At 40.7% G+C, this 13404-nt stretch overlaps 1 protein-coding gene across 5 annotated transcripts in view; it reads right to left on the bottom strand.

Moving 5' to 3' along the window:
* The window catches only part of LOC106600551 (serine/threonine-protein kinase OSR1), a 50514-nt gene that overhangs the window by 25565 nt on the left and 11545 nt on the right, over positions 1 to 13404 (bottom strand). For 3 of the 5 annotated variants that reach the window (XM_082973542.1, XM_014191988.3, XM_082973541.1), the window contains exons 2-13: positions 9908 to 10020; positions 9308 to 9416; positions 8572 to 8713; positions 7985 to 8040; positions 6796 to 6905; positions 6084 to 6185; positions 5749 to 5882; positions 5156 to 5204; positions 4131 to 4196; positions 3619 to 3741; positions 3094 to 3123; positions 2079 to 2230 (exon numbers count right to left, since the gene is read on the bottom strand). In XM_082973542.1, the coding sequence (XP_082829668.1) occupies positions 2079 to 2230; positions 3094 to 3123; positions 3619 to 3741; positions 4131 to 4196; positions 5156 to 5204; positions 5749 to 5882; positions 6084 to 6185; positions 6796 to 6905; positions 7985 to 8040; positions 8572 to 8713; positions 9308 to 9416; positions 9908 to 10020 (1186 nt within the window). Of the gene's footprint in view, positions 1 to 2064; positions 2231 to 3093; positions 3124 to 3618; positions 3742 to 4130; positions 4197 to 5155; positions 5205 to 5748; positions 5883 to 6083; positions 6186 to 6795; positions 6906 to 7984; positions 8041 to 8571; positions 8714 to 9307; positions 9417 to 9907; positions 10021 to 13404 lie in introns of all 5 variants that reach the window. The other 2 variants (XR_001327834.3, XM_082973543.1) reach the window with 1 other exon arrangement.

The following is a 13404-nucleotide window of genomic DNA, read 5'->3' as shown; positions in this document are numbered from 1 at the left end:
ACCCTGCTAGTTGATGATAATGCTAGTTATATTAGCAACCCATGTTAGTTAATGATAATCCTAGTCATACTAGTAACCCTGCTAGTTGATGATAATCCTAGTCATATTAGTAACCCTGCTAGTTGATGATAATCCTAGTCATATTAGTAACCCTGCTAGTTGATGATAATCCTAGTCATATTAGTAGCCCTGCGAGTTGATGATAATCCTTGTCATATTAGTAACCCTGCTAGTTGATGATAATCCTAGTCATAGCAGTAACCCTGCTAGTTGATGCATATTTAGATCTCCCCTCTCAACATTTCTAAAGGATATTTCCATCTCATGAAACACATGGTGTTCTCTCATTAATTGCATTATGGAACGAACATTCGCACGTAGCCTACTGCCCTGTGCGCATTGCTGTGCTTATGTGAGAAAATAAATGATCAACATTTTCTGATCTGTTGCATGAGCCTCATTGCTTTTTTATGTTTTGGGGATGTAGCCTAGTCGTATGTATTTGGACTATCGTCTGTTTGGAATAGGCTACTTCTTTCTCGCACATAACAACAAGCTGACCAATAGAATTGGTAAGGTTCTCTACTATGGGTGATAGTAGATTAATATACAGTACGCTAGCGATTTTGCTATTCGTTACTCGTCTTGTTGGCTGAGGAAAAGTACATGTCGGCAGTTATTCTAACATAGGCGGCACATGGGTTTCAAGTATGGGGAAGATAATTTCCACCATAAAAATGTACATTTACATTTTAGTCATTTAGCAGACGCTCTTATCCAGAGCGACTTACAGTGGTGAATGCATACATTTCATACATTTTTTTTTTTTTTTCTGTGCTGGCCCCCCGTGGGAATCGAACCCACAACCCTGGTGTTGCAAACACCATGCTCTACCAACTGAGCTACAGGGAAGGCTACCTTTATAATAAAGCATTCCATGCATCCTCACATTTGCAGATTTATGTAAAATAGCCTAATATTCCTAATGTGGTGATTAGATTGGATGGTCATAATTTAGGACAATAATATAACTCACTGTTCGCAACAACAAAAAAACGTCAAGGCAGTGCGCGTAGTAGCTTAGAGTAGGCCTACGCTATATCAGATAGGAGAAGAAATGCTACGCTTTTTTTGCACAGGAAAATGTTTGCGTTTTTAAAACACATTTTTAACTTTATTTAACTAGGCAAGTCAGTTAAGAACAAATTCTTATTTACAATGACTGCCTACACCGGCTAAACCCGGACGACGCTGGGCTAATTGTGCGTCGCCCTATGGGACTCCCAATCACGGCTGGATGTGATACAGCCTGGAATCGAACCAGGAACTGTAGTGATGCCTTTTGCACTGAGATGCAGTGCCTTAGACCACTGCCACTCGTGATTGCAATTCTATTACACTTTATATGACAGGAGACATTAACAGAATATTTTTTAATAGGACAATTTACTGGGTAGCCTACTCTGCTGACACTGACAAACAGAAACAATAAAAACAACACTGTCTGATCCATTAGGCCTATGAAAAGGGGAGACCCATCTAACCTGGAGGAGGAAATTATTGTCCGAAAACAAACAAAAGTGGCACTGACCCAATGATCAAGACAGTGAACATGCACACTCACCAAGGATATGGCCGATGTTCTCCGCTGGTGCCAATAAGACAGGCTACATTTCCCTCAAATAAGCTGAGAATTTTGATAACTAAAAGACAGATTGGAGTCTTTTCATTGTCTTCTCTTTACAGCAATAGCCATTTGTTTTCAAAACCGTTTTTCCACGATTGTGTATTTTTTTTATATTGCGATATGCTTGGCTGGGTCTCTCTGCTTTTCACTGACAGTCGCAACTCAACAATCATCTTTTTGGTCCAAATTGAGGGCCCTTCCAGCTGTAGGCTATGTGATTTAAAATAATCTACACCTAATTGTGGGTGGGGGCCCTAATCAGGTTCTGCAACCAATGCATATGGGGGTCTGGTAAATTTCTTAAATGTCCGGTAAATTAAATGCTGCCGGTATAATGTCTGGTGCCACATTTTCCTAACGGAAACAATGTCACCCACCACTGGATGCGTACCTCAACCTCAACACCAGGCTGATGGGGACTTTGGTGGCGGCAGGGTCCTGGGCTACAGCGTCTCCCTGTGTAAGGGTGGCCTCAGCTACTTTGTCGTGCCCTTCCCCTCCAGGACGGAGCGGACTGGGAGAACCATCCTCTGGAAGGAAGATCTGAGGTGGACCAGAGATAAAGAGATAAACTCATGCTGTATCAGAAAGAGATTAATCCACCTTTTAAGGTGAATGTGGTTTTGATTGTCAACCTTATGTGGTAATATTACCAAAGCTACCTTTAAAGGGATACTTTGGGATTGTGGCAATCAAGCCCTTTCTCAACTACCTCAGAATCAGATTAACTCATAGATACCATTTTTTTCTCTGCATCCAGTATGAAGGGAGTTAGAGGTAGTTATGCGAGCCAATGGTAACTAGCGTTAGCGCAATGACTGGAAGTCTATCGTATCTACTAGCATGCTAGCAGTTAGCGCAGTGACTGGAAGTCTACGGGTAACGCTAGTAAGCCACTGCGTTAACGCTAGGCACGCAAAGGCATAAAAATTGTTATCCAATGGTACATCTAACTAAAGGGCTTAATTGCCAAAATCCCAAAGTATCCCTTTAAGATGAAGGCACTAACTATAAGTCACTCTGGATAAGAGTGTCTGCTAAATGACTAAAATGTAAATGTAAAGACGTTTTACACTGTATTCTCTCAGGCCATGAGGCTGTCAGCCCTGGGCTAAGAGCAGTGTGAACGTGGCTATAGATACTTATGCCAAGTCTTACAATGCATTATGACTGCACCATAATGCATTATATACCTGTATGCCTTAAAGTAAGTGTTACCACATTATCTGCATGTCCATACACTTCTTTTGGGGGAGAGCAGATTAAAGAGTTAGATCAGGTCTTTGGCAATAATTCTTCTAATACAATTTCATACAAAACTAAAGCTGACCGGCATCCTATTGTTTCTGCAATTAATAGATAAAAGATTTTTAGGTGTTCTGATTTATATCAACACCAGGGCTTACCTCGATGGATCCATCTCTCACTCTGGGAGACTAGAATGGGATACGACACAAAGATTAACAGACGTCAGAAGAACATGCAATGAAGGTTTTCCCTCCCCCACAGAATAACAGGTTGATTGATTGATTGATTGATTGATTGAGGAGTCCTAGGTGGCATTGAACCACTACAGGACCTAAGGTTACAGCTAGCAGACCTGGGTTCAGATATAATTTAAAATAATCAATATCTGTGCTTGATTGAACTTGCTTGGTACAATGAAAACAATAGAATAGTTGCAAGAGTGTAAACCACTCCAGGCAGACTAGAGCAAACCATAAGGGACGGTTTCCTGGACACAGATTAAACCTAATCCTGGACTAAAAAGCACTTCCGATGAAAATCTCCATTGAGAATGCTTTTTAGTCCAGGACAAGGCTTAATCTGTGTCTGAGAAACCGGCCCTAAAGCTAAGTATTGTAAAGATTTTCAATAGTATTTTAACGTAGGTCTGATGGCTAGGTTAAGGGTAACTAGGTTAGTCTCACCCTTAGAGCTGCCACGGCTGCCTTGCCCTCCTCACTCTCCATATCCAGTTCATCATCACTCCACTCCCACTCTCCGTCTTCTGTCTTGTGGAGACGACCACTGGAGCCAGGCACACGGCGCACCTAAACACAGAATTTTATCTTTAGCATGGCATTGTGTGGTTTTGAGTAAAAAAAGATACCTTGGACCAGTCCCTCGAAATCATGTACAAACTTTTCATATCGTAAAACGATAGACACAAAATGCAATATTTCCCTGCCATACTGTAGGCCTAGACTACTGCTGTACATAGCAGGAAGGAAGTCATTGTGTCAAAGCATGATGTGTCTATGTAGATTCCTGTGTTTGATGCCACTACGTACACTGCCCTGGAATAAGCACTGGGGCCTGTTCAGGAGGCTGTATCGCTGAATAACATTTTTATAGAACTGCATTGTGTAGAACAGCTATGACTGTGTGTCATGTAGAATTCCACTTTGTGAGTAAGGGTTATACTTTTGTTGTCTCGTACCCTTTTGGATCTGTCTCCTATCGATGGACCTTTCTGAAGGAGCTTCTCTTCCAAGTATTCATTATTCTGCATGACAGAGACAGACAAACAGACAAGATTAAATCACATGACAACATGATTCTATTTTTCTTTGCAACAGCAGCCACTCGGACTCCCGAGTGGCGCAGCAGTCTAAGGCACTGCGTCTCAGTGCTAGAGGCGTCACTACAGACACCCTGGTTCGAATCCAGGCTGTATCACAACCAGCCGTCATTGGGAGTCCCATAGGGCGGCGCACAATTGACCCAGCGTCATCCGGGTTTGGAAGGTGTAGGCCGTATGTGTTCTTAACTGACTTGCCTAGTTAAATAAAAAGAATAATATTTGTCAAAGGTACTAACATATTACGTAAAGTGGTAAAGTGGTTGTTCCACTGGATATCATAAGGTGAATGCATCAATTTGTATGTCGCTAAATGACATAAATGTAAATACGGATGCACATACACAATGTACAAAACATTAGGAACAGCCGCTCTTTCCATGACAGACTGACCAGGTGAAAGCTATGATCCCTTATTGATGTCACTTGTTGAATTGACTTCAATCAGTGTAAATAGAAGGGAGGGGACATGTTAAAGAAGGAATTTTAAGCCTTGAGACATCGATTGTGTATGTGTGCCATTCAGAGGGTGAATGGGCAAGACAAAAGATTGAAGTGCCTTTGAACAGGGTATGCTATAAGGTGCCAAGCGCACCGGTTTGAGTGATTCCAGAACTGCAATGCTGCTGGGTTTTTTACGCTGAACAGTTTCCTGTGTGTATCGAGAATGGTCCACCACCCAAAGGACATCCAGCCAACTTGACACAACTGTGGGAAGCATTGGAGTCAACATGGGCCAGCATCCCTGTGGAACGCTTTTGATACCTTAGAGTGTAGAGTGAACAAATTCAGGCTGTTCTGAGGGCAAAACAGGGTGCAACTCAATATTAGGAAGGTGTTCCTAATGTTTTGTACACTCAGTGTATATACAGTATCTGTCTTACCTTTGCTTTAGTGAAGAATTTATGCTTAAGCAGCTCAGCAGCAGTTGGTCTGAAATACAGAGTGAGACAATTCTTTACTACTCTGCAGGACCTTAAACGCACCATGGCAGGAAAATCAGATGAGGGAAGAGAAACCACTCAACAACAAAAAATTGGATTAAGAAAAGTTGAGAGACAGAATAAGATGACTAGGTGAATAATAATAATAATAATATCTGCTTTCTGGTGTGCCATACAAAGGACAATGCTAACTTGGAGAAATTGTGTCACAGTGAAATTAGGTAGCTAACCTGGTTGTAAAACATCTGATTACTAGAATCAGATTTGTTAGATTAGGGTTGAAGCAAAAGCCTGAAGGGGGAAGCTCTCCAGAAATACCCCTGTGCTATACCCATCTCAGGTCAGTTACATAGTCAGGTGGTCCGATGTGACTCAGTTGGTTAGACCGTGGCCTCTGCAACGTCGGGGTAGTAGGTTCAATTCCCACTGGGGCCATATACTAAAATGTATGCAATTACTGTACTGTAAACCACTTTGGATAAAAGCATCTGTTAAATGGCATACATTCTATTATGAGAGGTTGGGATAGTCACCTTTTCTCAGGCTCCTTCTGTAGACACAGAGATATCATCTTCCTGAAGGACTTGCCGTACTTCTTCACCATCTCCTTGTCCTGGATCCCCGTCTCCAAACAGGGAGGGTCATTCTGCAGGGTCAACATCAGCACCTACACACACACACACACACACGGTTACTACCCACACAACACCAGGTCATGACCAGGTTATTACACACACAACATGTAAGACAACATCAGTTAGCAATTTAATTCATATATATTTAGCCAGGATAGTCTCAGAAACTGATTTTCAGGGGGATAAAGATGACACTGCTTCCACATCTTTCCAAGTAAATGTGTATAAATCACCTTCATGGGTGGATATTTATGATAAGGGGCTGCGCCTGTAGCCAGCTCGATGGCTGTGATCCCGAAACTCCAGATATCTGCTTTGTAGTCATAACCTCTGACCTGAGGAGAGAGGAAGAATAATTGTAAGATATTTTTTCAAATATCTTCTAAGAGCATCTGTTCTAACAGTTAGACATAATTATGGTAGCTGACAAACAATAACGACAGATAAAGTGCTTGTAATTTCTCAAAAGATCTGAAGTAAGAGGAAATTGTGTATGTCTCCACTAAGCTCTTTGGAGGTGAATTAGTTTTCATCTAGAAGTTAGATCAGAAAGAAAGAAAGAAAGAAAGAAAGAAAGAAAGAAAGAAAGAAAGAAAGAAAGAAAGAAAGAAAGAAAGAAAGAAAGAAAGAAAGAAAGAAAGAAAGAAAGAAAGAAGAAAGAAAGAAAGAAAGAAAGAAAGAAAGAAAGAAAGAAAGAAAGAGAGAAAGAGAGAAAGAAAGAAAGAAAGAAAGAGAGAAAGAGAGAAAGAAAGAAAGAAAGAAAGAGAGAAAGAGAGAAAGAGAGAAAGAGAGAAAGAGAGAAAGAGAGAAAGAAGAGAAAGAAAGAAAGAAAGAAAGAAAGAAAGAAAGAAGAGAGAGAAAGAAAGAGAGAAAGAGAGAAAGAGAGAAAGAAAGAGAGAGAGAGAGAGAGAGAGAGAGAGAAACAGAAAGAGGATTGCCACCCACCTGCTCCATGACCTCTGGGGCCATCCAACATGGCGTTCCAACAAATGTCTTTCTGACCTTAGTTCTGGTCATATCTCCTCCCGCCGCTAAGAAGGCACTCACACCAAAGTCTGGGATAGACAAGGGAGGAGAGAGGTGAGAGTTGGTAGATAGACAACCAACCAATAGACTTGTTCCAGAGGAGTAAATGCTACAAAGTTTGTATAATTTGTATTGGTAAAAAACAGAATGAAAGAAAACGTACCGTAAATTCCGGACTATAAGCCGCAACTTTTTTCCCACGCTTTGAACCCCGCGGCTTAAACAATGACGCGGCTAATATGGATTTTACCCGCTTTCAATTTTTTTTCAAAAAAAATAATAAAACATTCTTTGGCGTGCTCAGTTTTTTGGCAGCATGAAGCTTTCATTAGACCAATGAAATTGCCGAACGGGTTAAGGTCAAACAACTTTTTTGTTTACTGTTTAGATTAAATCAAGTGCTCTCAAACTTCCCATCATTCTGATTACGGTAGTCATTTTGTCACCCTCATGGCAAAGACACGGAGAAATGCATATGATGCAGCTTTCAAGTTGAAGGCGATTGATCTGGCTGTTGGAAAAGGAAATAGAGCTGCTGCATGGGAGCTTGGTCTTAATGAGTCGATGATAAGACGTTGGAAACAGCAGCGTGAGGAATTGACTCAGTGCAAAAAGACACCTAAAGCTTACTGCAAATTTTTTATTTTTTGTTACAAGCTGTGTTTCGTTAAAGCCTATTTATTTTTGTTACAAGCCGTGTTTCGTTAAAGCCTATTTATTTTTGTTACAAGCCGTGTTTCGTTAAAGCCTATTTATTTTTGTTACAAGCCGTGTTTCGTTAAAGCCTATTTATTTTTGTTACAAGCTGTGTTTCGTTAAAGCCTATTTATTTTTGTTACAAGCCGTGTTTCGTTAAAGCCTATTTATCTTTGTTACAAGCCGTGTTTCGTTAAAGCCTGTGTAAAGTTAATTTGTTTCAATGTACCGGTAGGCACCTGCGGCTTATAGACATGTGCGGCTTATTTATGTTCAAAATAATATATATATTTTTTTAATTCAGTGGGTGCGGCTTATATTCAGGTGCGCTTAATAGTCCAGAAATTACGGTAATACTTTTCCAGCATAAATAAGCATAAGGGAGTTGGGGTCTTGGGACACATGACCATACCTGCGATTTGCACTGAGCCATCGTCCCCGAGAAGAATATTACCAGCCTTCAGATCCCTGTGAACAGAAAAAAAACAGACAATGAATCAGTATCAGGAATCGACTTTAATGAAACTAAACTAAGCAGTAGGTAGTACTAAAAAGGAGTCATGATCCTGTGTGTCTGTGGCCTGTTTGAGCTGTAAACCGGAAACTATATTTATTTGCTCCTGATAAATGCACTCCATAAATCTGAACCAAACATGCTGATCAGTGCTTACTACTAAAAAGTTGTCATTATCCTGTGTGTCTAGGGCCTAGCTACATGACACTGTGGTGCTTCAGCTGAATGACAAATCACTGTGTGTTCCTGGGGAGAAGCTGTTGAATTAATAAAATAATGAAAGATTGAATGAATGAGGGAGTTTACATGAAGGGAGGAAGTTAAGAATTCAATAGGATGTGTGCCAATTTCTTTGACTGGCTCTTGAATGTCACAACTCTGCAAAACGCACCTATAATTTGACTTTGGCCAGAGAACAAAACACAGATAATGTCCATGCTAAATATTTCAAGTTTAGGTAAAAAACAAAAAACAAGTGACTGCACCTGTGAATCTGCCCATTCTTATGCAGGTACTCCAGTCCTTCCAGGACCTCTTTTAGGATGGTGGCTATGGACGATTCATCCAGCACCCCAGACTTATGCTCCCCACGAGATATGATGTGTTTAATGATGTCCAGTACTGAGCCTGAGGAAGAAATATTGAGAGATGGAAGCAATGAGAGGTCACTATTAGTTAGCTGTAGGATTCAACATGCGTCATAAGAGGGTGAACAGTAAAATCGTGAATTTCTTGGTCAAGTCCTTTTAGGTCAATAGTACTTTACTTCTAAAGTCTTATTTAGATTTTGTGAACAGAAATAGCTATCACACACATGCACATTTCATTACAAGCAAAGGTAGACCACAGAATATATAAAGATAAAAGGAGCAGGGACAGTCTGGGCTGAGATGCCCTATCCCTCCTCTATCTCTTGGAAGTGTTACTGCATGCCAGGAGGATGGACAGTACTGGGCTGAGAGTTAAGGCCACAGCTGGAGAAAAGCTGCTGCTCTGTGGCCAAAAGAGCCTGATATGCAGGCAGCTGGGATTGAGATGGGGTCTGGTAGTTCAAGAACAAACTTCTATTTCAAATACAATTTCATTACTATTAGCAACACTAAATTAACAGTCGAGCTGACAACAACCTGATATCAATCTCAATTACATGTCATCCCAGACAGTTTGAAAGGCCAGTACAGGGGCAGCCATAAGTAAATGTATTCTAACAGCAGTACTTACCACCACTGAGTAGCCTCATCACCAGCCACAGCTCGTCCTTCACTACGAAAGACGTGTAGTAGGACACAATGTTGGGGTGGTGGCACTGGGACATAGCCTGGATCTCTTTCTGCAAAAAAAGGACGAGAAAGAAAGCGAGAGAGAGAATCTGAGAGGACTGTATCAGTCTCAGCAATGCAGTCATAATGTCTTTCCCTCTGATTTTGTGTGTTTGTGTGTGTGTGTGTGTGTGTGTGTGTGTGTGTGTGTGTGTATCTGCTGCTGCACTCTCACCTTTTCCAGCCCCTCCTCTACAGCTAGCCTAGCCTATACCAGAGGCCATATTGTGAGATTTTGACAATTCATGTGACTGTGGGTAAATAGATAAAGAGCTTCATTGCTAAAATATCACACTATCCCTTTAAGAGGCCTTGCTATCAAATTATTATCTAGTATTTATTAGATAGTATTGATTGCTATACTGTCAACTCCTGAAAGAGATTGTGCTGTAAACATGTGTCTGTCTGTCTGTCTGTCTGTCTGTCTGTCTGTCTGTCTGTCTGTCTGTCTGTCTGTCTGTCTGTCTGTCTGTCTGTCTGTCTGTGAGTGAGTGAGTGTTACCAGGAGCTCGTCCATACTGGTCTGACACTTCTCCAGGTTGATGCGTTTAATGGCCACCCTCTCCTTCCTGGGCTCACAGTAGGCCGCCTGCACCACAGCCGTGGCACCACTCCCTGAAGAGAAAACGTAGGGGGAAGAATTAGAATGTAACACACATCCAGAAGGAAGCCAGTGGCACCATTACCTGGGACACACCAAGAGGGGGAGGGGGGAGGAGCATAACACACACACTGTTAGGAACACATAAGGGTTTAACTAAATCAATGTTTTGTTAGCAGACAACTTCAACAAAAACCGAGAGAAAAAGAAAAAAGGGAAGAATTCGAATTAGATGGCAACACACTCATTGGATAGGGAAACCATCAGGTTTTAAATGAATATGTAATAACCAGACAACTTCAACAAAACCACGAGGAAGACAGAGGGGGAAGAATGTAACACACATAGGTAAACCATGAGGATTTAAATTACAGTAGCTAATAATTTAACTCCAGTGTTTGACAACGAAGAGATATAAAGAACTCCAATTGTAAAATAGTCTTCTCTTTTTAGTCATAGATATGGCTCAAATTACAGTAATTGACCGGACAACAAAAGGCAATAAGAAGTCAGTTGGGGAAGAATGTAAGTTGCACATTTATAGGAAAACTAACTAGCTACAGTAATGTTTCAATACTCAACAACAAGTCACTATAGCAACCCTGTGTTTACTACAAATAAATCATTTTTTATTTTACATTTTGCAGGATAAAAATCGGTGTCCAAATATATATTTTTTTAAATTGAAACAAATTAGTAACAAGAGCAATAAGGCAACCACCTAATAATAATAAACAACAATTAAATAATACAAATATATACAGTACTAGTCAAAAGTTTGGACACACCTACTCAAGCCAGGGTTTTTCTTCATTTTTACTATTTTCTACATTATAGAATAATAGGGAAGACACCAAAGCTATGAAATAACACATATGGAATCATGTAGTAACCAAAAAAAAGTGTTAAACAAATCTAAATATATTTTATATTTGAGATTCTTCAAAGCAGCCACCCTTTGCCTTGATGACAGCTTTGCACACTCTTGGCATTCTCTCAACTAGCTTCATGATGTATGGAACGCATTTCAATTAACAGGTGTGCCTTGTTAAAAGTTAATTTGTGGAATTTCTTTCCTTCTTAACCTGTTAGGGCTAGGGGGCAGTATTGACACGGCTGGATAAAAAACGTACCAGATTTAATCTGGTTACTTCTCCTGCCCAGTAACTAGAATATGCATCTAATTATTGGCTTTGGATAGAAAACACACTAAAGTTTCTAAAACTGTTTGAATGGCGTCTGTGAGTATAACAGAACTCCTATGGCAGGCCAAAACCTGAGAAGATTTCAAGCAGGAAGTGGCCTGTCTGAGAAGTAGTGTTTCATCTTGGCTCTTTTTATTGAAGACCCAGGATCTGTGCAATAACGTGACACTTCCTACGTCTTCCATAGGGTCTCAGAGCCCGGGAAAAAGTTGAACGATATCGAGGCAGGCTCTGGCTGAAACACTTTATCGCTTTTGGCAAGTGGCCGATCAGAGTACTATGGGCTTAGGCGCGTGCCCGCTTCGACCGAATGCTTTCTTTTCCTTTGTCTGTTTATCTAAACGCAGATTCCCGGTCGGAATATTATCGCTTTTTTATGAGAAAATTGGCATAAAAATTGATTTTAAACAGCGGTTGACATGCTTCGAAGTACGGTAATGGAATATTTAGAATTATTTTGTCACGAATTGCGCCATGCTCGTCACCCTTATTTAGCCTTTAGGATAGTGTCTAGAACGCACGAACAAAACGCCGCTGTTTGGATAGAACTATGGATTATTTTGGACCAAACCAACATTTGTTATTGAAGTAGAAGTCCTGGGAGTGCATTCTGACGAAGACAACAAAGGTAATAACATTTTTCTTATAGTAAATCTGACTTTGATGAGTGCTAAACCTGCTGGGTGTCTAAATAGCTAGCCCTGTGATGCCGGGCTATCGACTGAGAATATTGCAAAATGTGCTTTCACCGAAAAGCTATTTTAAAAAATCGGACATATCGAGTGCATAGAGGAGTTCTGTATCTATAATTCTTAAAATAATTGTTATGCTTTTTGTGAACGTTTATCGTGAGTAATTTAGTAAATTCACCGGCAGTGTTCGGTGGGAATGCTAGTCACATGCTAATGTAAAAAGCTGGTTTTTGATATAAATATGAACTTGATTGAACAAAACATGCATGTATTGTATAACATAATGTCCTAGGGTTGTCATCTGATGAAGATCATCAAAGGTTAGTGCTACATTTAGCTGTGGTTTGGGTTTATGTGACATTATATGCTAGCTTGAAAAATGGGTGTCTGATTATTTCTGGCTGGGTATTCTGCTGACATAATCTAATGTTTTGCTTTCGTTGTAAAGCCTTTTTGAAATCGGACAGTGTGGTTAGATTAACGAGAGTCTTATCTTTAAAATGGTGTAAAATAGTCATATTTTTGAAAAATTGAAGTAATAGCATATCTAAGGATTTGAATAACGCGCCACAGGATTCAACTGGCTGTTGAGTAGGTGGGACGCAAGCGCCCACCTAGCCCATAGAGGTTAATGCATTTGAGCCAATCAGTTGTGTTGTGACAAGGTAGGGGTGATATACAGAAGTTGGTCTTCTACCAAATAGGGCTAAGTCCATATTATTGCAAGAACAGCTCAAATAAGCAATGAGAAATGGCAGGACATCATTACATTAAGACATGAAGGTCAGTCAATATGGACAATTTCAAGAACTTTGAAAGTTTCTTGAAGTGCAGTCGCAAAAACCATCAAGTGCTATGATGAAAGTGGCTCTCATGAGGACCGCCACAGGAATGGAAGACCCAGAGTTACCTCTGCAGCAGAGGATAAGTTCATTAGAGTTACCAGCCTCAGAAATTGCAGCCCAAATAAAAGCTTCACAGAGTTCAAGTAACAGACACATCTGAACATCCACTGTTCAGAGGAGACTGTGTGAATCAGGCCTTCAAGGTCAAATTGCTGGAAAGAAACCACTAAAAAGACACCAATAAGAAGAAGAGACTTGCCTGGGCCAAGAAACACGAGCAATGGACATTAGACCGGTGGAAATCTGTCCTTTGGTCTGATGAGTCCAAATGAGATTTTTGGTTCCAACCACCATGTCTTTGTGAGACGCAGGGTAGGTGAACGGATGATCGCCGCATGTGTGGTTCCCACCGTGAAGCATGGAGGTGGTGGTGTGATGGTGCTTTGCTGGTGACACTGTCGGTGATTTATTTATAATTCAAGGCACACTTAACCAGCATGACTACCACAGCATTCTGCAGCGATATGCCATCCCATCTGGTTTGCTCTTAGTGGGACTATCATTTGTTTTTCAAGAGGACAATAACCCAACATACCTCCAGGCTGTGTAAGGGCTATTTGACCAAGAAGGAGAGTGATGGAGTGCTGCATTAGATG

This window comes from Salmo salar, chromosome 03 (genome assembly GCF_965601325.2).
Source record: "Salmo salar chromosome 03, fSalSal1, whole genome shotgun sequence".
Classification (NCBI taxonomy): domain Eukaryota; kingdom Metazoa; phylum Chordata; class Actinopteri; order Salmoniformes; family Salmonidae; genus Salmo; species Salmo salar.
The sequence above is the reverse complement of the archived record's forward strand: the minus strand, read 5'-3'. Positions and strand labels throughout refer to the sequence as shown.